The sequence below is a fragment of the Camelus ferus genome, chromosome 8 (genome assembly GCF_009834535.1).
Source record: "Camelus ferus isolate YT-003-E chromosome 8, BCGSAC_Cfer_1.0, whole genome shotgun sequence".
NCBI lineage: Eukaryota > Metazoa > Chordata > Mammalia > Artiodactyla > Camelidae > Camelus > Camelus ferus.
In genome coordinates, this window is record NC_045703.1 from 51383784 (window position 1) to 51409485 (window position 25702).

The 25702-nt window shown below is 41.5% G+C and overlaps 1 protein-coding gene across 3 annotated transcripts in view; it reads left to right on the forward strand.

The window, feature by feature from the left end:
• The window catches only part of ARFGEF3 (ARFGEF family member 3), a 154107-nt gene that overhangs the window by 15948 nt on the left and 112457 nt on the right, over nucleotides 1–25702 (forward strand). For all 3 annotated transcript variants that reach the window (XM_032485019.1, XM_032485021.1, XM_032485020.1), the window contains exons 3-4: nucleotides 21111–21192; nucleotides 24584–24715. In XM_032485019.1, coding sequence (XP_032340910.1) covers nucleotides 21111–21192; nucleotides 24584–24715 — 214 coding nt within the window. The remainder of the gene's footprint in view (nucleotides 1–21110; nucleotides 21193–24583; nucleotides 24716–25702) is intronic.

The window sequence follows — 25702 nt, forward strand, 5'->3', positions numbered from 1 at the left end:
AAAAAGAATATATATATGCAGGGGAGGCTATAGCTCAGTGGTAGAGTGCTTGCACACAGTCCTGGGTTCAATCCCTAGTACCTCCATTTAAAAATAAATGAACCAAATTTATTTTTTTTTAAATATATGTATAGCTGAATTACTATGCTGTACACCAGAAACTAACATAGCATTGTAAGTCAATTATACTTCAATAAAAAATAAAAATTAATTAAAAAGTTCACCTTCTTAACCCATTAAGGAGTGTTACCTCTCCCATTATTGACTTAACACAGAAGTTCATTTTTTCTTATTTGTAATTTATGTTAAAAGCTGACCTATATAAAACTAAATTTCATGCAGTAAATTATTTGATGAAGCACCATTTATTGAAAAGAACTCTTGGGAGATCGGCTATATTTAGTCACTGCTCACTCATGAGTACAACTTCTAATGTAGGAGTATCAATAAGATCACCTTGCATTGGAACAACTCTAAATTCAATTTCCAAGGAGCCAGAGTTTTAAAAAGGGGGAGTGTCCTACATGCAGACGGAGGGGCGTGCCATAAATTGTTAGAGCTTTCGAGATTAATGTGTATATGTGACTTTGCCAGGAAATGATGTAAGTTGACTTTTCCTCTCTGTAAGGCAGAAAGAGACTTTAAGATGAAAGAGACACCAGTCTAGAATTGATGTGACTACCCACTGGGGAGGCCTGGGTAATTATGTAATTAAGTAACTAACCCTTACCTCTCTGAGTTTCTGCTCACCTGACTGAGGGAAGAGTCTAAGTAGCAACTAAGGTGCTTTCTTTAGGGACGGTTAAGATGAGCCAACACGCAGAATTACCAAGAGAGGACTTAGGGGAGGGCTCAATTTTAGGCCTAAATTAAAAGAACGTATCTAGAATAGGTCGTATTCCGAGCGGGAGCAGACCTAGCCTTATTCTTAATTTAATGGCATCCAGAGAACTGTTGCATTTCAAAGATTTCTTCTTTCCCTGAAATTGTAAGTTCCCCGTTGCTTGCTCTGTTTTGTAAGCCCCATTTTGTTTTTCTGTATTTACCAGCTGGGAGGAAAATCCTTCAAAAACAAAAGGGGTTTTGTATGTTTATTTCAGAGACTGTTGGTAGAGAAGCCAGGAAACTGTGTTCAGCTGGGCAGGAGGCACGGGGGCGCGGGCGGGGGCGTGGGGGCGGGGCTGAGCACAGAGGCCGCGCAGGTTGAGCTTTGGGGGAGCTGTACCGATCCCCCAAGATTTTAACTTCATCTCTGAACTAAAGCTGGGTGTGGAAGACGAGGCCAGTAACATATTCGCTGAAAGGCAGGAGGGGCGCATTCATGTGTTTCAGAGATAGTTAAACTATAGGCGTAATTTAAAGTCAATAGGATATTTGATTAAGAAAGAAAGCAATTGTTAGTTTAAGGTGTGTGCGCCCAGGCATTCAGCACAGTGGACGCCTTTATAAATATTTGTTCGTGCTGATTGCCTTGCGGCTCTGGGTCTTGGATGGCCACATCTCTATTGTCAGCACCCGGCACTGCGATTGGAAGTAGGAAGATGGTGTGAGGGGGATCTGGGCTCTGGTGGAGGAGTGGCTGGTGAGGACAGGTGTCCTGGTTTGGAGTCTGGGCCAAGCAAGCAACATGCTCTGTGCTAGGAGCACAGTGGGAAAAAGTGACAAACTCTCTCCAACAGCCCACCACTTGCTGAGGGGCAAATAAACAGATAATTGTAATATGCTAGGTCCTGGATCCTGGTTCTCCCACGTAGGACTACTGGGGCCCTGAGCTAGTCATTTTGACTGTCAGCTTCTAGAAATGGAGATGGGCACTGAAGGATGGACACTGGTGAGTTGCCTCTGTTTCCCCTGTGTGATCACTGACCAAGCAGTAGATGTAGGGGAGACAGATCTGGAGAGACCCCGTTGCAGAGGTGGATGGGGTCTCCCTTGCTAGGGCTCAGCATGCCTGCCTGCTGCCTCCTGAGCAGGGGAAGAGCCTCTGTTTTACCTCCTCCATCCTTCCTGTCTCCTCAATATCCTAGTGAGAGAGCAGCTTCCAGCCCATAGGGCTTGTCTCCATGTCACTGGAATGTAGATATATATATGTGTGTATATATATAGTTTTTCTTTCCCCAGCTTTAGTGAGATGTAATTGACATAACATTGTGTAAATTCAAGGTGTAAAAGTATATATGATAAAAGTATATGTTGTGAAATGATTACCAAATAAGGTTAGTTAACATATCCATCACTTCACATAGTCACCATTTTGTGTGTGTGTAGTGAGAATTTTCAGATTTACTGTTAGCAACTTCCAGTTATCAATACAGTATTATTACTAGAGTCGTCATGCTGTACATTGATTGCCAGAACTTACTCGTCATATAACAAAGCTTGTACCCTTTGACCTGTCACCCATTCCCCTACCCCTTGTCTATTACAACCACCAATCTACTCTGTTTTTATGTGTTCAGTTTTTTTAGAGTCCACATGGAAGTAAGATCACAGTTCTGTCTTTTCTGACTTCTTTCACTTATAATGTCCTCAACGCTCATCCGTGTTATTGTAAATGACAGGATTTCCTTCTTTTTATGGCTGAGTAATTTTCCATTGTGTATACATATGTATATATACACACATATTATCACTGTGATATTGTGATTTATAATATATATACAGTTGACAATTGAACGACACAGATTTGAACTATGAGGGCCCACTTATACACAGATTTTTTTCATTAAATGCTTTCTACATTATTTTCATTAAATACATCTACACAACCTGAGATTGGTTGAATGCACAAATGCAGAACCAAGGTTGTGCTGGGCTGACTAAAGTTATACTCGGATTTTCAAGTGTGCAGATGGTCGCTGTCCCTAACCCTCACAGTGTTCAATGGTCAACTGTATTTGGTCTTCATCCCCTTTCTGGCACCAGAGCTCCTAAAATTCTTGGCGTTTCCTAAGTGACCTGAGCTATAAAGGTATTTTTGTTATGTTAATGAAGTGACTTCTGGAAAGCACTTAAGGGTGGGGGGGGGTGGTTGCTGTGGCGCCAACCATGTGATTAGAGGAGTGGGGAGAGGGGCTGGGGATTGAGTTCAGCTGCCAGTGGCCAATGACTTAATGAATCAATGAAGCTTCCGGGGTTAGGAGAGCTTCCGGGTTTGGTGAACTCATGGAGGTTTGCAGAGTGGTGCGCTTTGGAGAGAGCAGGGAAGCTCCTTCCCACGTACCTTGCCCTACGCATCTCTTCCATCTGGCTGTTCCTGAGTGATAATAATAAACCCGTAAACTAGTAAGTAACATGTTTCTCTGAGTTCTCTAAGCTGCTGTAGCAAATTAATCCAACCTAAGGAGGGTGTGTGTGCTTGGAGCGTCTGATCTGTAGCAGGCCGGTCAGAAGTACAAGCCACGACCTAGATTTGTGACTGGCATCTGAAAGGGGGTAGGGAGCAGTCTTGTGGGCCTTAACTGTGGACTTTGATGCTGTCTTCGGGTAGATAGTGTTTTGAGATGAATTGTAGGACACCCCATGGATGTGGGGGCATTTCTTGGTCAGGTCGTGGTCCCTCCTCCCGTTGGAACTGGGTGCAGAGCCCCATCAATCACATTTTCTTCATCCATCCATCACATTAATGCAGCAGTTCTCAGACATTTTGGTCTCAAGACCTTTTACACTTTTGAAAACTATTGAAGGCCCCAAAGAGCTTTAAAAAATATTTTTGGATTATATTTACCATATTAGACATTAGAAATTTTTAAAAATATTTAATTCATTAAAAATACTAAGCCTATTACATGTCAATATAAAGGCTTTTTTCTAATAAAAAGTAACTACTTTCAAAACAAACAGAAGAATTTCACATTTTTGCAAATCTCTTTACTGCCTGGCTTAATAGAAAACAGCTGGATTCTCAGCTCTGCTTCTCTATTCAATCTGTTAGTCTGCTGCTTTGGTTGAAGGAGATGGAGCAAATCCAGGCTCTGCAAGTAAGTGGTCTAAAATAGGAGGGGACTTTTAACCACCTTTTCAAGTAATTGTGGACATTCTTTTTTGGGGGGGGATAAACTCCACTATATATGCCTAAGAGTTTGGGAATGGAAAAGTTTTGACCTTACGGACCATCTGAAAGGGTCTCGGGTGTCTAGCCTCCACTTTGAGAACCATTTCTACCTACTTCAGAGGCCAGAGTCTTGAATCATTCATTCTTCAGAGCCACTGACGCTTCCTCTTCCCTGAGAACAGGAGTTGCTCTCAGGCCTGCCTTCTCAGGGCCTTGTCTTGGCCTCCAAAGATCTAGGCCAGCACAGCAAGCGTGCGGTCACGCTGTGGAGGGAGTGCTTCCCTTTCTCCTGCCTCACAGGCCTGTGGGACTGTCACCTGGGTCTTGTTATACTTCTGCCATCCCCCTAGCTATGGAAACTCCCTGGAAATTATCACAGCTCTGCGAACAATGTCTTTATTGGGGTCTTACGGAGGTTATGTTAAGATAGGAAGGAAGACGATACTTTACAGAGCATGCAACGAATCACGTGTGAAACATCACTGATAAAAGGCTTGCGGTGTTTTGGCAGTTTGCAGCATGATTAAGGGTTTTTTTTTTCCTTCCGGTGCTAAGTTTCAAAGGATGATTTTTATGTTGAAGAACAAAGTTCTGGGAACAAAAGAGCAGATAAGAATCTGGATTTAAGTAAGTCTTATTTCTGATTCCTAAGAATACTGAGAGGTCTAATTGGTCCTTGGAAATTACAAACAAATCAGCCTGAGCCGGGAAGATCTGGAAATCTTCACTCTGGCCCTTGTATAAATGTTCTTTAAAATAAATGCTAGTGTCTGAAATAGGGAACTGGAAACCATCGTTTTTCTCTGGAACAGAAGCCTTTGGTTGCCTTCTCAGCAGCCAACCATCCCCTCCTTCCCCAGCACTTGACTGGGTGTCAGGAACTGCCTTCCTGTCAGCCGTGTGCTTCAGAGGAGGCTACCCTGTCGCGGGCGCCACTGTCTGGTCTGGCCGTGGGCTCGCCCTGTGTCCCTCGTATCAGAATGGAGTGTGCGAGGGATTCATTCTCAGTCTTGTGAAGGTGAAGTTCTTTCTTCCTTTGAAACTTATCACATTCAAATGATGCTGGTAGCAACTACAGCTGCTTTGCCTCTGTGAGGGGAGCCAGCCAGGGCTAAAGCTGACACATTGAGGGAGGATCAGCAGAAAGCTGGAGAGAGCCTGGTTCTTGCCAGTGCCGGGGGAGCGTGGATGACCTCGGCCTGGGGCCAGCCGGCCTCCGTTTAAACCTCTGAGGCAGCTGGATTTCCTGCCACTTGCAGCTGAAGGCACCGCCACGGATACGCCCTCCCTAAAGGAGTCCACGTGACCCTCAGGGACCCAGGGGTAGGTGGCTTCAGCGAATGTGGCAGCTGTAACAAACCTGAGGTTCTGTTGGTGGGACCCTTTTCATTTTTTCTGGCTGCTGTTTGGCCATTCTCTTGTCCTTTTTATTTCTGCTGCAGGTTGAGTTGAAATCCTAAATTGAGTATTTGGTAAGTCGAATGCGAGAGCTGAAACACCTGTGGCTTACATGTGGGAACTTGGAGATGGGGCTGTGTTTCTCTCCCACACCCCGGCACACAGGTGAATCTCACAGCCTCGTCCCACTGCCATAAATAATGGATTTACTTGTGTGCTTCCCCAGCTAGACCCTAAACTCCGTTGTCCTTATACTCAGGGCCCCTGATGTATATACTCCACCTTCCCCCACAATATTGATGGCTACCAATTACGGAACATTGATCTGTGCTAGGAATTGTACTATTGACTTTAGGCATTGTCTTATTTTTATTAAATTTTACTATCAGTACAATAGGTTCTAATATAGTCTGTATTTTAATGATAAGAAAAGAGAGGCTGGAGTGATAAAACCATTTGCTCAAAGTCACATCTAATGTACAACAGAGGTTCAAATGCAGGTCTGACTTGGAAATTGTTCTTTTAACTGATATAGACTATGTCTTCAATGCGTATTTTCTGGATACCTGTCATTCAGATGTTAGAATAGGAATTAATGTTGTCCCTAACCATTCCTTCATTTCCTCTTCCACCTTTGGAAACATATTGAGACAGAAGGCACAGATGCGATTATTTGAATATTGGCTCTTCTCTAGGAATAGGCTTTATCAGCGTGTGTAGGTTCTGAATGCTTTCAGTGGTAAGTAATGGAAAGCCTAACTAACAGCAGTTTACACAAGATGGGGCTTATTTTCCTCAAATAATATGCAGTCTGGAGGTAGGCTGTCAGCACATGTCCAGGATTCTGTTGGCCTTCCATTATAGTTGGCTCTTCATACCACAAAAATGCTGTTGCGGCTCTGGTCATCACATCCCCGTCCAAAACAGAAGGCAAAAGGACCATAGGCTGAAGGGCAGCACCAACTAAACAGGTGTAGTCCTTTTTACCAGGGAAGCAGAAGGCTTTCCAGAGCCCCAAAGGAGGCTGGAAAAATTGGAAACAGGACTGTCGGGAAAGGCTTAAATCAACTTTGATTTACTGGTTGAGGCTGACCACACTGTCAGCCAAAACAAATTGAAATCTAGTGGCTAAGGAGAAGGCTGCTACTACCTCTAGCCACACATTCCAAAGAAGTAGAGGCTGTTAGAATTTGAAGAGGTGATGGAGATAGCCCCGTCTTGCCAATAAGACAGCTGAGACGTCAAAAGAATGCAGGTGTCTGAGCCAGGGCAAAAGACAGGGGTTTCCTTAGATTCTGCTGCTCTTCTCACTGGTGGTTCTATGAAGTGTTTGCTTTCAAAGCCCTTTCACATCTCCCACTCGGCTTATTCCTCTCATCCTCTTGAAGGAGTCTAAGAAAGGCAGAGCTTTTCTAGTATCTTATGAATAGACGCTCCCTTCCAGAGAGAGCTAAGTAGCAGCTCAGGATTACATCCTGTGTTGGCTGGCCAAAACGAAACCATCAATCTCCAGCTTGGGCCAGAGTTCTTTTAACAGACTCCATTGCCTCTCATGATACTATGATCTTCGCCATCGCCTTTGCACTTACACTGAAGCAGGGGCTCCCCGCTCAGACACCCTGAGCTTTCGGCAGCCCGGCTGCCTTGGCACTCCAGCCAAACTGGCTCTGGCTCTCTGGGGATGACTGGGTGGAGCTCAGCCTGCATAGGGACTTTGGGTCCTTCTGTGTCCCCAGGGAGAGAGGACAGCCACATACTGTGGCTATGAAGAGTGGTGAAGAGTAAGGCCCACACGCCAGAGTGTGAATGTTGATTTCCCAGGTTGTTCTGCCCCTGTCTTTCAGCAGCAGGCTTTCTGGTCATTTTCATCCTGTTCAGCATGTTCCCGGCTGGGACTGAGTGCCGTGCTGCCTTCTGACAACACTGGCATGTGGGTAGTGTGTCCAGTCACCCTAGTAACGGGGCGTCTTGTGCAGCTGGAAGGGTGTTTACATGGCGGAATCAATTTTCTCAGTGGGAGTCCTTTCATGACCTTGGAAAAGGAGAAGCTACCTTTCTTTAGCTAGAAAGATAGTGGGATTTTACCAATAAAAATAATAGTTACAGCAGAATCACAATTACAGGGTTTAAAACATGTGAATTCTTGATACATTTATTGACAAATTTCCCTTTCTACCACATGAACACTGTTATCAGCCTTTAGGACCTTCGCCTGTTTTCACTGATTTTGTGGACACTCATATACGTGCTTTTGCAAATTCATGAAGTCTCCGTTTGGATTTAGGGCACTTCCAGCCAAGCCTGTTGCAAACGGTTGTGTCGCGTTTGTTCCTTGTGACCTCTGATGGACATGAATGCCAAGAATAACACCACCAGGAAGACTCCTGTGAACGCCCACGAGGAGGAGGACCTGGATGGGTCCTGGTTTAGTCACAGTCCTCTCGGGCCCCACTCCATGCCCTGAACTGAGATTATCGTCAGGCAGCTCTTACTGCCTTGGCTTACTGTCTTCCATTCTTTAAAAATTTCTCTAAGGGGACAGTCAGCTACTGTTTTTTCTCTTCTGTGCATAAAAAAAATACTGGGCGCGTGTTTTCTTCCAGGACAGGTTGCATTTAGAAAGGTCATGCAGTTACCAAATAGGTTTGACGTTACCCTGAGTGGGGATCAGGCAGCCCATGGCGGATGTATCGTAAATAGAGCTGCCCGCAGGGTGATTGTGTTTAAGGCAGTTCACAACAGGCTGAAAAGGTAATTCTCCAAAGTCTGAAAATTTCAACCTTCAAATGGGCACTATAATGCCAATCACAAACTCAACCCTTAAAAATAAATTTAATCCCGAGAAACAGTCCTGTCTTCACATGAGGTAGTGCCAGACCTGAGGCTACTGAGTGGCAGATTAATGTAGATCTTATTCAGCTGACTGTACAGGCTGAGAGAGGGGAGGTATAAAGTCTATGATGCGCTTAAAGCAGGCAGCTAATTAGGAACCAAACCAACCTTTGTGGCTTTCACCTAAGACCTATTTTTAAAGTGCTTGCAGCGCAGAATCTATTGGAATATCCAGTCATCAAAATGCCACAACAATATTACTGCCAGGAGAAGCTGCTGTTTATGGGAAAATAAAATTTTATGTCACTGTTCTCTATCTGATACTTATTGCCAAAATGAATTGCTTAAGGGGAGTTACCGATGTACATGGATGGCTGAAACTGATTTTTGATGGCTATGGAGAAAAGAACTGCAGAGCTTTTAACAGGGCATGGAGTTATATTTTCATAACTTAAAAATATAAAAAGATATCATTTCCCCCCCCCAGCTTAATTGAGACATAATTGGCAAGTAAGATTGTATGTTTAAGGTGTATAGTATATTGATTGGATATATGTATACATTGTGAAATGATTACCATAATCAAGTTAATTAACACATTCATCACCTCCATAGTTTTTGTGTGGGTGGTGAGAACACTTAAGATCTACTTTCTTAGCAAAATTCAAGTGTACAATACAGTATTAATGACGGTAGCCACCATGCTGTACATTAGACAGCCAGAACTAATCCATTTCACAACTGAAAGTTTGTACCCTCTGACCAACATCTCCCTATTCCTCCAGCCTCTGGCAACCACCATCCCACTCTCTGTTTCTATGAGTTTGACTTTTTTAGACTCCACATATAAGTGAGGTCATGCAGTATTCATCTTCCTGCCTCTGGCTTATTTCATTTAGCATACTGCCCTCTAGGTTCACCCATGTTGTTGCAAATGGCAGGATTTCCTTTCTTTTTATGGCTGGATAATATTCCATTGTGTGTGTATCTATCTATAGCCAGATAAATATCACATTTTCTTTATCCATTCATCTGTTGATGAACACTTAGGTTGTTTCCATCATTTGGCTATTGTGAACAATGCTACAATGAATGTGGGAATGCAGATATTTCTTTAAGATAACTGATTTCATTTCTTTTGGGTATACGCCGAGAAGTGGGATTGCTGGATCATGTGGTTATTCTGTATTTAATTTTTTGAGGAATCTCCATGCTGTTTACCATAGTGCACCAATTTATATTCCCACCAACAGTGCACAGCGTTCCGCATTCTCCACATCCTTGCCAAAACTTCTTTCTATTCAGACAAACAATTCTTGATGGTATTTGTCATGAAGAAGTGGGGATTATTGCACTGGCTTTCACATGCTGGGTTGTTTTAGGGAAAAAGATAAGACAGCTGGGAGATTAAAAATTTTTATTACTTTGGTTAATTTCTAGGGATGTCTGTGCTTGTTTCTGTGTTGTAGATGCCTTTCTCTTCCTGTTTTAGCTTCTGTTCCCCAATGATGGAGAGGTAACATGTTGCTGTGGAAAGCTTGTAGGCTTTTGTATCGCATAGCATTTACATTTGAATCTGGACTTACCCACTCATCAGCTCTGTCCGTGGATACTTGACTCTGGGAGCCTTCATGTCTTGAACTGTAAAATGGACTTGATAATGTCCACTGCCTCATTTCTCATGAGAATTAAACAAGGTAACATAATGAGAAAGTTACCAGCTCACAGCCTCTTCCCATAGACGGGCTCATCACTCCTCTTCCTTTCCATACCTTTTTCTCTACAGCAAGGACCAAAGTGTTCCTGGTTTTTCCTAAGTTTTAACAGTAGGGTGAAGCTTCTAAAAGCCCCTAATGCTTTATAGTAGCTATGTGACATGTGACAATTTTCTTACCATCTTTGAGCCTGTTAGCTCATTGATGACATGGAGATAATTACCTATTACATAGTCTCGTAAGTACTAAACTAAATGAGATCACGTATGTAGGCCAAGTCGTGATGCCTGGCACAGAGTGGGCTCTCAGTGACTGGTTGGTACCAGTACTGAATGGACACATCTTGAAGGACAGCCTTCTTCCTGCCATCTTCTTGAGCATCACTGCTTCCTCCAGCTTCTCCTTTGCTGGCGTCCTTTTTTCTCTCCACTCACTGACTGAAGGGACTTTTCTAAGCTCTGTCCTTCTGCTTTGCATCTTGTACTTTTCCTTGGAAGTTTCATCCACTTCCGAGGTGTCAGCTACCCCTTTTAGGTGGCTTTCCATTTTGAATACAGGCCCAACTGCATTGTACTTTCCACACTAACTAGGCCCTCATAGCAGAATGTTGTCCCTTCTTCCAGACTTTCCAGCTGCCTGTCATTTCCTAATGACAACAAAACTATAACAACAAGACAGTGGCAACAGTAAGAAAAAGTACCATGCAACAACCATCTGTTGCATGTACGACATACCAGGCACTCTCCTACCACCCTAAGTCCTGGGCCAGGTGGGACCTTGTCCACTCACCTTCACCTCACAGCTGAGGGAACATTTCCACCCAGAGCCCACCCTGCACCCTCAGTTCATGCTCTGGATACTTGAGACTTCAGAGTTCTCTACTTCAACCATACTGAGCCTCCTTCTAGAAGATACATGTGGGCCTTTTCCACAGCTCAGTATTTTGGAAGGTAGATCGTGCCACAGATGTGTGCATCTCTGGGCTTGAGGGCTGGCCACAGGGCAGCTGTTTGCATGGGTTGGGTCTGAGATTGGCCTGCAGGCTGGTATGACCATACCTGTGCCCACAAGACCAAGGCCGCTCCTGGGGCAGGACAAAGCCAGGGGGCCTTCAGGAGTGCTGAGACGCTTAGGACAGCCCTGGGCGATCAGGAATGTTTTTAATGTAGCTTCTTAACTAATTATCATAATACTTTTCAAGTAGGTAATATTACTTCCACATGTTTAGATGAATAAAGTGAGAATTGAAGAGGTTAAATATTTAGTGCACAGGTTGTAACTGGCAGGGCCTGAATTTGACCCAGATGAGTTTGACTCTAAGATTTTTTTTCCATGATATTCTACTTTTAACTTATCCATTCTCTACATTGCAGTCTGATTTCCATTTTGTAGAAAATGTCTGAGATCACATTATTCCCTTGATTAAAAGTCTTTCATTAGCTCTTCATTTTCAGTTGGCTGAAGGCCAGCCTTTCTGGCCTAGCAGGCAAGACCCTTCACATCCTGGCTCAACTCTGCTTTGTCAAACCCATTTCTCACCAGTCTTCCCACCGTAATTTCGGGTCTCAGTTGTACTTGCGCTGTTCCATGAATCCACACTGCTTTTGCACTCACAGCCTCAGCTGGATATGTCCTTTCCCTCTTCCTCACCTGGCTGACCATGTCCCATACTGTCGCCTCAATTTCAGGGTCAAATGAGTATCACCTTGTCCATGAAGACACTTGAATTTTTCTAGGTAGAATCTCCCCTACCCCTGTTATCTTTTATAGTTTGTTGTGTTTACCTTCATACAAATGTTTACTACCTTGTACCTGTGTTTGCATGTCATCCCTTGTCTGTGATCTCCCTTAGACAGTGGGTTCCATTTGAACAGGGGCCCTGTCTCATTCATCATTATTGCCTAAGTACTTTATATACAGCCTGGACATCTTGTAAGTTACATAAATATTTATTAAAATTTAAAAATCTTATTATTACTAAACAGCTTATGTATGTCTTAAAAATAGTTTATTAACCACCGAGGAATACCCATTTTAGTTCTGGCATTTGTGCTGATAATAGACTGGCTTTATAGGCATTTTGACATTATACCTGGAAATTTCTACCTTACAGAAAAATGTGACTTTACATTGAATCCTACCATTTCACTGTCAAGACATCTAAGGGGTGAGAAGTCATTATAATAAATGTATACGTGTATTACTTGTGAGCTTTAATAGACCAGTGAGTTCTGAATAGAATTGAAAGAAATCAGTTTTGTTTTAAAGTAACTAGTTTTAAGTTACCTGTCTTTGGTTACATAGACTTTTCCGAATGATGTTTATGCCATAGACTTACTGTTTTTCCAAGAAGTGACTGTGTATTTGCCTAAAGTTATCAGCACATAAAAAAGATGATGTTACGAGATTTATTGTCCAGTTCATTTTCCCTTTCTCCCTAAGAGTTGAGTGTTTGAGTTAGAACTCTTGTTTGTTCTGGTGGCTTATTTCCACCTGCCACTCCATGGCCGAGATTCTGGGCAGAGCCTTGCCTCTAAGTTGCCATTTGGAGCATTTTCATCATAAAAAAAAATCACTAAGAAACAAAGCGCATGTGGTTCCGTGTTGCCAGGCACGTTTCACGCTGTGAGTATATTCACACTCTAAGCCCGAAAGCTTGATTGCAGGAAAACATACCATAGAAGGAAGCAAAATTCAATTAAGCGTACTGGTTTTAGATGCTTGTGACTGACAGTTATATCCCAGGGTCACACGCAAGCCTATTTTCAGTCAAAAAGGCTTTAGAGAGAAGAAAGAATTCAGTAAATGTTTGAAAGGTGCTAAGGAAATGTCTTTGGGGAAAGGGAAACTATTCCAGGAAAATTACCCAGCCTTTTTTTTTTTTTTTTTTTTTTTTTTTGATAAAGTGGGAAGGTTGGTGACTTGACAGAAGAGATGAGGCAGGCACAGAGGAAATTCGGGAAGGGTTAGCTTGGAGCCATGACTGGAAACAAGGCCACTCGGGATTGTAGACCAAAGCCTTGCCAGAAAGGGAGAGTGTGTTCACGCACACGCAGGAGAGGGTTAGCTTCACTTCTCTGTTTCTAAAGGTAGTATCTTTTATTGTGGAGAGTTTTTTTAAATGTTAAAACACATAAATAGTAAAACCAAAACTATCCATGTTCCCAAAGGCAGAGATACATTCTGGAGGGGTTTTGAGGAATTTCTTTCCAGTCTGTCTCCCTCCCTCCTCCACTCACTTCGTATGTGTATGTAATTTTTTATTCAAGTGTGGGACCATGGTATGGTGTATTTTCTACATTCTGTTCTCATTTTTAATTTCTTTGATGTAACATTTTTCAAAACATTTTCCTGGGTTCATAAAAACTTTCAAAATACTTTAAATTACTATATGTTACTCTGTTTCAGAGATGTACCAGGATTTACGTAACTTTATTTCATTGTAAGTAAAACTACAGACAAATCTTTGCTCCTAAAACTGGGCTGTTCTGTGATGATTTCTTTAGAAAATCTTCGTAGAACAGAAAATCCTAGGTCAAAGCATAGAAATATTTTTAAGCTCTTGAGGTACATTGACAAATTGTTTTTAATGGCAGAATTAAAGAGAAAAACATCATCCATGGTACCTCAGGAGGAGGTTATATGAGGAACTGCTAAGTGTGTTGATGGAGGTGAGGAGGGATTTGTAAGTGGAAACATGTAAAAGTCCATGTGTGGAAGATTGACGTGGGAGATGATGTGAGGACGTGTGAGGATGGATTGACCATGGACAGAAAGAAAGGAGTGTCTTTATAAAAGGTCCTTCGTAGACTTGCTGTGTGTGAAATGTTTAACCCAGGTCTTGAAACACGGTTTGAGAGTGACAAATGGTAACCATCAATGTCACATGGAGCTTGAGTTCAGGGCTCCAGTCACTGTTCCAGCCCTTGTCCAAGAGTAACTTTTCTCCACTTCCCTCGTCAGTAGATGTCGATAACGTTCGTCCCTCCTCATTGGGTTGAGATCGTGTGCCTAAGCCCTTAGCATCTCTGTGACATCCGCGGCCACTCTCCCTTGTATCATTTAGGAATCCTCTGGTTAAAGTGACAGAACATTTGATCCAAAGGAAAAAGCCAATACATTGTGTCCATTACAAAGTATTGTATCCAATGGAGTGGGAATGCTGCTTGATCTGGTCTTTTTTTTTTTGTTGGAGTTTTATTTATAGGCTCAACCAACCTTTAAATGACCTTCTTGTTAACACTTCTTAGGCACTTTCCATCCGTTTGTTTGTTTATTCATTTATCCATTCAGAAGCTGAATTTACACATTAGCACTCACCCCTGTCTTGGGCAGGAATGACACTTGTTTTCCTCTGTTCTGTACTCAGTGCCCAGTGCAGTACCCCAAACGTAAGGGGCTCAGTAGTTGCAAAAAAGAAAAAAAAAAAAATCCAGAACAACCTCCCTTATGATTATTATGGACTTAATTGTCTCTTTTTTTTCCCTCTAGAAATTAAAAAAAATAAAAACTTTATTGTTTTTCCCCCTCATTACATAGAATTTATATCTTCCAGTGGAAGTATTAATATTGATAATCCTAGATTGCAGGTGAAAATACCAAGGCATTTTTAATTTTTTTCAAAGATAAGTAAGTTGTGGGGATATAATGTACAGCATGGTGACTGTAATTAACAATACTATATTATACATTTGAAAGTTGCTAAAAGAATAGATCTTCAAAGTTCCCACCACAAGAAGAAAAAATTGTAACAGTGTGAGGTGATGCACGTTAACTAAACTTACTGTGGTCGTTTTGCAACATATACATATATCAAATCATTTTCTTGTGCACTTTAAACTTATACAATGTTACGTGTAACTTATATGTCTCAGTAAGTCCCTGGAATACAATTTTTTCAAAATGAATCAAATTATTTTACTGTGTTTTGTATGTTTTAAATATTGCAAGAATATTGTCAGAAAACTTTAAAATTGGAAAGACAAACCCATTGTTCTATCACAATAATATAACAATGTTTTTGTATTTATGTTGCTTTCTATTCTTTTACAGCTTATTTTTAAAATTAGACGTATCCAATGGCAAAGATAAAATCTAGATAGTATTTAAATTTTTCAGGTGATTGATAACCTAACTAATCACCTGCAGTTACCTTTGATTACAAAAATAAATCTGTTAGCACAGTTAGACCCATCGTGAGGTTGGACGTTTTCTTTACGGATAAGAACAGTAGGTGTAATTGCTATAAAGAACCCTTGGACTGTTGACGTCACGTGCCAGAAGGAAAGGGAAGAAAATGAATTCCAGGTTTCATATTTTCTCTGTACACAAATTTACTCACCTTTTTGAGCTGAATGGGAGATGCCTTGATGTTGATTTTTGTGAGAAGCCCAGGTGACTTTGTAGCCTTAAAAATATTTTCTTCATGAGTCAGCATACTCTAGTTATATAAAAATTAGAAGGTATAAATACAAAGAAAATAAAAGATCCCCCATGCCCCTGCGTGGACATACCCATTGTGAACATTCAGCTCAGCTCCTTCTTAAACCAGCGTCTGACATGATTTTCATTGCTGTGTCTCTCTCTGTACTGTTTGGATCTTTTAATGTACATGGATGCCTTTTGTAATGAAGTATAATAAAAGTGTATATTTTGAGGGAAAATTTTGAGTGTATTTTGAGCATAGCCATATTATTTAGAATTCTTTTTAACAGATTGAATCATATAAAATGATGGATATTCAACCCTTTCCGACATACAAAAAAATGACCATTTCATGTGCTCTACGTAGTAACTGCAGCAGGCTTGCTGAGGCATCTTGCTATCCCGCAGGAGAAATGGGATTTTATGTTCACAGCTGTGGCCCCAGGACCTAAAGCAGTTCCTGAAGGGTGAATCTAATCTTTATTGTGAAATACAAAGCAAAAGGATTGCTGCTGATAAAGATAACTTCATTAAGATAGAAGCGAAAATAGAAATACAATGGAAACATTTTTAACTGCACAGCAGAGAAAATCAATTAAGATACCAGTTCAGTTCCAGCTGGCTCTGGCGAAAGCTTCGTCAATGAAAATTCATCAATGTTGATGTAAACTGTGAAAGCATCGGAATTCATAAACATGAATAATAACATTCCAAATGTCACAGCAAAGGGCTGAAAAGTCTTCTGTACTCAGACTAGGAAAGATCGTGATTACTCGGAAAAGTGATGGCTATTCCTTGAACCCAGCAGCTGGTTCCAAATCCACACTTACCCCACCGATCCAATTGTATCTTTTCATAACTACACTCCAACTGTGAATGTAACGTATTGCTTCATGAGCGACCCCTCACAGTAAGATAACTTACATTACTTGTTGGATGCCTGGCCCCATCCTTTTAACCTGGTGGTCACCTGGATTGCCTGTTCTTAAAGCCATTTGCCAGACGCCACAGTCAGCGGGGAGCTGTCTGCTGGTGCTGACATCGCGGAGGTCTCTGTGGGTTTTGAAGACAGATGGTCTAAATTTAAATCACAGCTCTGTCACTTACCAACGTGTGACCTTGGACAGGTCATCTCATCTCCCTTAGTTTATTTTGCCAACTCTTAAACCTCTGCATAGTAAAATGAAATAGTAAATATGACTTTGTGAACATGGTACTTGGGACATACAGGCCACTGATTCAGTCACGGTTATTATGTGAAGGAATCCAGACAGTTACTGAGTAAATGGCTTAGATCGTAGAATCCTAGAAATAGTACGAGCAGACCTCAGAAATCTAAAGAAGCTTTGTGTTCCATCCCATGCAGTGCGTCAAAGAGGAATCAACCTAACATTCAGAAATATATTTGGTTTTACTTGAAGTTCACTTTTGTGCTCATATTTAAAGGTAATTTTGGGCAAATCCTAACTTTTCCCATATTTACCTATTTTAATTTCCCTTTGTCCATTGTCATCTTCCAGCCCAATAAAGCTGGTCCGTGAACCATGACCACACAGTTGAGGAGATGGACTCTGTCTTCTTGACACGAACAGACACTGTCATGGGATGATGTCTTCCTCATGCATGTGCAGAACTGCTAATTATTCTCCTTTAAGGAATAATAACATGTCAGGACATGAATCCTGGGGCCACTGCCTTTAATTAGACAAGAGTGACCTTGAATGTGCCTGTGCATAAAAAACTAATCGCTTCATGTCACTGAATCTGGTTTAGGTGTGCCCTTCCCCCGTGAGGCAGCATCCAGAAAGAGCAAAAGGTGATTTATTGCCATGCAGTGTGTGCAAAGGGGACTAAATGTGTGCCACGTTGTATCTTTATTATAAATTCCATCCTGAGACTCAATTAACAGGCCTGTTATTCTATTTTATTGAAACCACTTAAAAAAAATTAAGGCAGCAGGGATTTTATGATACCACAGAACAAGCAGTGAAATAAGTTGTGCCTCGTGAGCTTTGTTCATTTCCCATGTGTGTTTGTTTCCTGTCGAAGGCAAGATCTGAGGCTCGTGACACTAATCTGGGGGATGCTTGAGGTTGAGGGGCTGAGAGGCCCTGGACCTTGAAGAGAGTTATCCCCCTCACCTCCTACGTGCACACACAGGAAGCCACCTCTCTGCTTCAGGGCTCAGGGTAACAGCTCTTCAAGGCTCCTCGTCCCAGTGGAACCCTGAGCCCAGGCAGGGAACACGGGCTTCTTCTCTGACTCAGACACCGGAGTTTGTGCCACGTTGGGCAGGTCCTTTCTCCTGAAGACAGGGGCTCTTAACTTGGGATCCATGTCGGGTTTTGGGGGGGGGGGTGGCCCATGAATCCTCTGAAATGATTTTACACTCCTCTAGGAAGAGGGAGTGTAAAGGTTAAGGAAGAGGGCTATTTAGCTTTGCTCTGATCTTTTGAGACCAAAGGGTATTGGAAGAAACTTGATCTTGGGAGTTGGATAGATTTCCGTTTGAATTGTCTTCAATAGATTTTTAAGCTGTGTGACCTTGGGTAGGCCATGAGACCGCTCTGAACCTCCTTTTTCTCAAATGTAAAACAAGGGTAAGAATGCCAGTTTTAAAGGTTGAAGTGACTGGAAGACTAAATAGAGAAATAGGTAATATTCTTTTTTCTCTTTCACCCCATGAATAAAATGAAAGTGAATATCTGTTCTGTATTGTTTCTTGTAGGATGTTTCCCAGCACCCATGATGGTGCCTTGCACACATGTTAATGGATGGTGGGATGGATGGAGTGCCTTGGTTTTGTATCCAGATGAAACCTCTCAGCCTGCTTCCTCAAAGCACTGATTTTCTAAGATAAATCTTGGTGCCTGAATTGGTTGTGCTAAGACCCTCCCAGGACATGTGCTCGTGTCCTGTACAAAATCTTTCCGGATACTTTGACAAGATTAGATCTTCTTCTCCTGTGATGAAAATCATTGTCTGTGCTGGGCCTCTGTCTATATCAGGGCTGGGTAAATTACAGCATGTGGGCCGAATCTGGCCTGTTGCCTGTTTCTGTAAATAAAGTTTTATTGGAACGTAGCCAAACTCATTGACTTACATATTAGCTCTGTTTTTGTGCTACAGCAGAGTTGAGTAGTTAGCACAGAGACCACATGGACTGCAAAGCCTAAAATATTATCTGCCTCTTTATGGAAGAAGTTTCCCAACCCCAGATGCATATTATCTGTAATCTTTACTGTAACCCTGCAGGATTGGTCTTAAGATGCTCTTTCTATGGGATTAGAAGCTAAGACTGAGCAGAGTTAAGTATTTTGACTGAGATCGCACAACTTAGAAATAGGTTTGAATTCAGTTCTGTGTGATCCCATAGCCCATAATCTTTCCACTAAACACTGATACCTTTCAAATCAGCCCAAACCTACCTGAACCAATTACACCTTCCAGTCCCTGGTGACCATGATTGGCCTGGGGAGCAGTTCAGTGATGTCCACTAGAATCGTGGTGCGACCTGGTGGTCCTGGCACTTGTCAGCAACCTGGCTCTGGTCTGTGATATAAATTGTGTGAATGTAGAAGTAGGTAAGAGTGGATAGAGGATTTCAAGGACTAATACTGTTGATGGCCGAGCAATATGGGCACGTAGCTGTTTATCTGCAAATAGAATGCTGCTCCCCAAGGTGCAGCGGGTTCAGCATTTCCAGGAATGTCCTGGTTGCTGCTGAGTGTGGCATCCACTCTTGTTTGGTGTCTTTGGTGAGAAATGTGTAAGGCTTGTCATTTTCAGCGCACAGCCATTCAGCAGACTTTCCCTGCTTCGGGCTATGGGACTGGAAGTGTTTTGGAACTTCCACACTTGCTCACTGGTACCGTGCCCTCAAGGGCAGATCTGAACTCCAAATCCAAGATGAAAGTTCTTTCACAGTGAGTTAATCCTGGTGGAAATGTGATTGTTTCAAGAGTTAGCAGATGAAGTTCTATGGTTCTTTTGTTAAAATTCCATCAGCTCATTATTGCTAATTCTCACTTGACTTTCACCCTTCCGATTAATTTTTCCAAGTTTATAAACTGGTTGTGATTAAATAAAGAAGCAAAATTGGGAAAATTAGCTATTCCTGCTTTAATTGACCACATAGCAGTGTTTGCCTGGTAACGGTGACAAGCTGATGATAATGGTAACAGCAACAGAGGGGTGAGAAGGATTAGGAAGGCAGGTGAATGTTCCTTCTGATAGTCTGTTTTTGTTCTTTGTGGCCGGTGTTAGGGGGAGTGTCTGGGATTCTCCATTTGTCACAGAGCTGCTGATGGAAGATTCCATGGAAAAACTGCAGGGTGGACAGGAAGGAATTAGAGCTGTAATTAACTTTCTGTTTCACTGTGTTCTACAACTGTGATCCTTATTTCTCCAAAAGACCAAATCCTGTAGTCTTACCCTGGGGCTTTCATACTGCCTGAAGTCAATGAATCTTTCAGTTTATGCTGAAAATATAAAACAGATAAAAATGGGGCTGATCTGGTTTAAGCGAGGGTGGGGGAACCTGGTAAAATTAAGTAGCATTTCATTTGTTGCGCCAGTGTGAAACTGGGGGAAATAATGGGTTGATTAAAATTCTTGATCTGCTGTTTAATTATTTAGAGTGAATGGTTCTTACAGAAAAATGTTTCTTTTTGTAACCCTTTGGTTTATCTCTAACATATTTTAGTGCCCAGTTATTTTTTTCTTAAGCTTCAATATATACAAGTAGCTGTCAAACCTTTTTTTTTTTTTGTCTTTCGCATGACACCAGGTGCTTCTCATGGGTCAAAGGGGTTGAGGGTTCATTTGTATTTCTGTCTTGGAAACATGTTTATTAAGAACCCATCACAAAATTCAGATCTACTTGATGGAGACCAAAGGGCAAATTCAAAAATTATAAATATTGGGAGTTTGAGATATGCAGATCTTAACTACTATATATAAAATAGATAAACAACAAAGTTTCTTCTGTGTAGCACAGGGAAGATACACATTCAGTATCTTGTAGTAACCTATAATGAAAAAGAATATGAAAAGGAATATATGTATGTATATGTATGACTGAAACATGTTGTACACCAGAAATTGACACAGCATTGTAAGCTGACTTATACTCCAATAAAAGAAATTTAAAAAAATTGTTAAAAACTATAAATGATTAATGAACACTTTGAGTTTAGGAGAAATTGACAAGTTATTCAAATTTCAATTTATATCGATGAGGCAGAGTTGCAGTGGCGATGCTGTTACTTGCTCGGTGAGGGAGAGGTATGAGCAGGGCGTAGAAATCTTTATAAATGGTGCTTCCTAGAGTTGTGCATTCCAGGTGTACTTACAAGCAGTTATATTAATTTGGGAAAGATCAGGTATGTTTCTGGACTGACTGGTGAGGGTCCTTCCATGTAATAATTAGTTCACCAAACAGTTGTTTGAAAGTCCTCGTGTGTGTTCTCCCTGTAGCCATCCTTAGAAGGTGAGCTGCTGATATGCTATTATATCTGCACAGCTTTTTTGCTGTGTTTTTTTTTTAAGTCCATGTACAATTTCACTATTGGTCATAGTTTTGTGTATGTGTGTGGCGGCATTTGGGGGCTGCTGTACATAAGGCTTGGATCACTTGACTGCCAGCTTTGCTGAGCTCACCTGCTGTCCTTATTTATGTTTGCCAGGGAGAAATGCCTGCTGCCTCTCCAGTTGGCTTTGGAATCCAAGAATGTGAAGCTGGCCCAACATGCCTTGGCAGGGATACAGGTATGGCTGTCGCTGAGTGCAACAGGATGACAGAAGTTGACAGACCACTTTGGCCTTGAAAGAACAAACAGTTAACATTTTAAATACTGATTGTTTAAAATCCCAGATAGAAATTTGATTGAGCTGGGGAATAACCAGGGAGGGTAACAGGATTTCCTTACATTTACCAGCATTCCTCTGTGCACAACATTATCTTGACGAGCCTTTGTTGTTAGACAGATTATTGGCGACCCAGCTAAGCCCATCCAGAAATGAAATATTTTTTGTGACATCCAACTTTTAGGAGAGTAAGGGATCAAAAGAGAGATACCTCAAGTTCTGTACCATCTCAAATCTTGTATGTGTTCAATATCTGTGATTCTGGGTAATGATAAGCTGGAAAGATTGTGTTTTGTTTTTCTATTCTACAGTTAGGTTGGCGAATGGATTAATGTGTTTTGTTTCCAGAATAAGATTGGGAAGAAAAAAGGAAATTTGGTCTAATGAGAAAAGTCAGATTGCACACACAGATAGCCTTCTCTGAGCATTTGTTCATTTTCTTTTGTACCATACATAATAGATCTAGTTCCAAAGGTGCAAAGGTGACGGCAGTATAAATACATTGACTGTTTAAGTGTTTAGTATCTAAGTGACAAGTACTGTGGAGTTGAAGCCTGTGGGGGATTTGTCCACATGAATGTGGATTGGTAGCATTTGCTGGCTGTCCTTTCACATCAGCATGTACTATTTCATCGTTAGCTCTGTAAGTTCAGAGAGGTCCCTCGTACCTTTTAAGAGTTCATAAATATGAAAGAGTAAGAAAATTACCACTTTTTTCCCCTAGGGGATTGGAATTAGGTAATGTGTATTTCAATATGCAATAGCATTCAAAATTTTTAACATTTAAAAAATAGTTAAATAATATTATTAAAAACACCTTGCTTTTGTCCAAAGTAATTGGGCCAACCATAAAAATAAATGGGAGTTTGTCTTGATCTGCCACTGATGTTCCCTTTTCTCTAGTATTGCATAGATTTTCCATTTAGTTACTTTTTTTTTGGACCCTCAAGGGCTCTAAGTTATACTCCAGTGTTTTCAGGGGCTTGCATAGTGGGAACCTCAGTGATCTAGTGGGTGTGGTCTTCCGCTCACCATTCCCTGTGACCTTCCATCAAGTTAAGGCTTTTTTTTTTTTAGGACTTTCTAGTCTTTATCACTTTAAGTTAAAAACTAACTCTGGGCTGCCCTGCATATATTGCATGATAGTCAGAAATCTCTTTTGAGAGGATACTTGGAAAACATTATGGGTTCAGATCCAGGCCACCATAATAAAGCAAATATTACAATACAGTGAGCCGCATGAAATTTTTTATTTTCCAGTGCATATAAAAGTTACGTTTATACTATACTGTAGTCTGTTAAGCATCCAATAACACTATGTTTGATAAAATGTACATACCTTAATTTAAGAATACTTTATAGATAAAAAATGCTAACATCATCTGAGCCTTCAGCCAACTGTAGCAGTAACATCAGAGATCACTGATCACAGATCATCATAGCAAATAGAATAATAAAGGAAAGAGTAATAAAGAAAAAGTTTGAAATATTGCAAGAATTACTAAAATGTGACACAGAGACACAATGTGAGCAAATGCTATTGGAAAAATGGCATCCATAGACTTGATTGACACCCAGTTGCCATAAACCTTTAATTTGTTTAAAAAAAAAAAAAAAAAACAGTATCTGGGAAGCTCAGTAAAGTGAAGTACAGTAAAATGAGGAATGACTGCAGAGGCAAATGTCAGAGCCTATGAGGAAAGTTTGAAATGCTTGCTTTCCGGATCTGCAGTGGCATTCAGCTGAAAGAGGGACTCATTACCCTGGATGAATCAGAATTCCAAAAATTCTTCATGGCTGCAACCCTATGCCGCATGGGACAAGGACAAATTTAAAAGGGATAAATATAAAATCCATCCTACACCAGGGTCTCAAAAGTCAACTACCTCAGGACAGAATGGGGACAAACCACTTAATTGCAGCCCTTGTAAATGAGAATTGGGGATTTCCGGGTGACTCAGCATAGAACAGATGTGTTGTGATTCACAACTAAGCTAATTTGATCAGGGAATATGATTAAACTTACGCATTACTGTTTTTGTTTGGTGTTAGGCAGTAAACATATTTAACTATCTTATATTTAATAGAATTAACTAGAATTCTAGAGGTGGGCAGTTCTAGGTTTGGTTCAGGAGCTCAGGGGTGCCACCAGAAACCCCATTTCTTTCTTTCTTTCCTCTCTGCCATTTAAAATTTTTTTTATTTTTTGAATACTATCTTAGAATAGTTTTAGGCTTACAGTAAAACAGAGGAAGGTGCAGAAATTTCCCATATACCCCTTACCCCCACATACACAGAGCCTCCCTGTCATCGACATCACTCAACAGAATGGTACTTTTTCCTTTAAACAAGGATGAGCCTACATTGATACCTCATAATCACCCAAATTTCCACAGTTTACCTTCGCATGCACTCTTGATGCTCTTGGTCTTTATTTTCAGACCACCCTTGAAGTATTACATTCACGCCGGAGGCCGCATGTCAGTCAGGAGAGTGTCTGTAAAACCATATCATTGAGAGAACATTTGATGGCCCCTGGGGAGGGTTAGTATGGAGAGGAAGAGATTAGCTGACTTCAGATATTTGAGAAGTTTAGTCTACATGGCTCTGGGGAAGGGTGAGGTGGTAGAGGCTGTAGGCAGGTGGGTTTTGGTACAATCTCAGAGAGAATTTTATGAAAACTGAGTTGTCCTCCAATGGCAGAGAGCTATTCTGTGGGATGTAATGACATCTGGGAAACCTCATGAAAGTGACTGTCTTCTTGTTTGAGTTATTGTGGGATTGATTTTCTGATGAAAATACATTAAGACACATGGATTCATGAATAATCCCAGGGTAAATGACAGCTCACATTAGGAAGTACAAAGGCAATTATCTGAAAAGTCAACTTGTTGTCTACAGGACCTTCTCCTTTCTGGTGACAAAGGTACATTCAGAAAGTGTGTGTGTGTGTGCGTGTGACTATCTGAGGGGCTAGATTCCCCCTGGAGCATTCATCCTCCATCCCCACCAACCAAATCACTTGTGTGACCACTGCAGTAGAATTTTGCTTCATAAAATTTAGACTGAATTTTCCAATAGCAGGATAAGTCTTTGCCCAAAACCATTTATCAAAGGTTTGATATGTTTTTTTTTCATGGCACAGAGCAGGGGCTCTTTCCTAATGGCCTCCAGCAACATGCTGCCAGAGTAAGAGACCTTACCCTCAGTGCATACAGTACATACTGGATACAGGAGACTAAGGCAGCAGGGGAATGCCTATCTGTGATCACTGCCTTGTGCCTCTTTACAGAAGCTTCTGGCTGAAGAGAGGTTTGTATCCATGGAAACGGACTCCGATGAGAAGCAGCTGCTCAATCAGATCCTGAACGCTGTGAAAGTGACACCTTCCCTCCACGAAGACCTGCAGGTGGAAGTGATGAAGGTTGGTTTGATGTGGTCCCCCCAGTTTGTGTCACTGGGATGGGAACAGACACTGACCCTTCCGCCCTCATTGTTATCTTGAAAATGCCTCTGCACCATGGTCATGGGGAATATATGGTTATAATCCTTGCTTATGGTCCCCCAGAATTACCCTGATTGTTGAACAGAAATGACGACTAAGTAGAAAGGCACAGTTTCAGTAAGTCTGTTAAGATTTTTTGGCCTGATCCTGCAGATCAAATGTTGTTAGGAAATGTATTTATCGTCTTTTGAGAGACTGTATGTGAGTAATTCCAGCTTGGGGTAGATCTGATCATTCTAAGCATTCTACCTGCCTGTTTATGTTAAAACAAAGACCTAGTGATGTTTTGATACATATTGAGATTTTAGAATCATCATTTTAAGGGAAAGAAGCCTATCCCTGGGAGCCATATCAGAATTACATCTTTATTTCCATCATCAAATTATGTGACCTTACCTCCCACATTCTACTTACTGTCTCCCTTTGGGGGATGGCCTCTCTTCCTCCCCTTTCCCCCTTTTTCCCTCCCCTGAGAATCACTGTAATTGGGAGCCCCTTCTACTGACTCTGGAGTGTGTTGTGTCCTGTGAGTGAACAGTGAGTCAGGCAGAAAAGGATGGAAATTTCTATCCCCAAACAGCACCTTGGTCAGAGTAAAACAGCTTGAACCAATGAGCTAGCTTTTGTAAAGCCGCCTGTCCCTTGAGGACTGTGTGTAGAGAAATGTTTGAGCGGTTGGTGTCATATCATAATGGTTGACTTCTTCCTGGAAGCGCACTGTAGAATTTTGGTCTTGGATAAGAGACATCACTTCTCTGGCTTTCAGTTTCTCCATTCAGACAAGAAAATACCAGCTTCGATCATGGCATTTTCTTAACACCCTGGGTCTCACCCCAGCCCTGTTGCTGGGTAATTGAGTGTAGTGATTAAGAACTCGGACTTTGAAGCCAGCCTGTCTGGATGTGA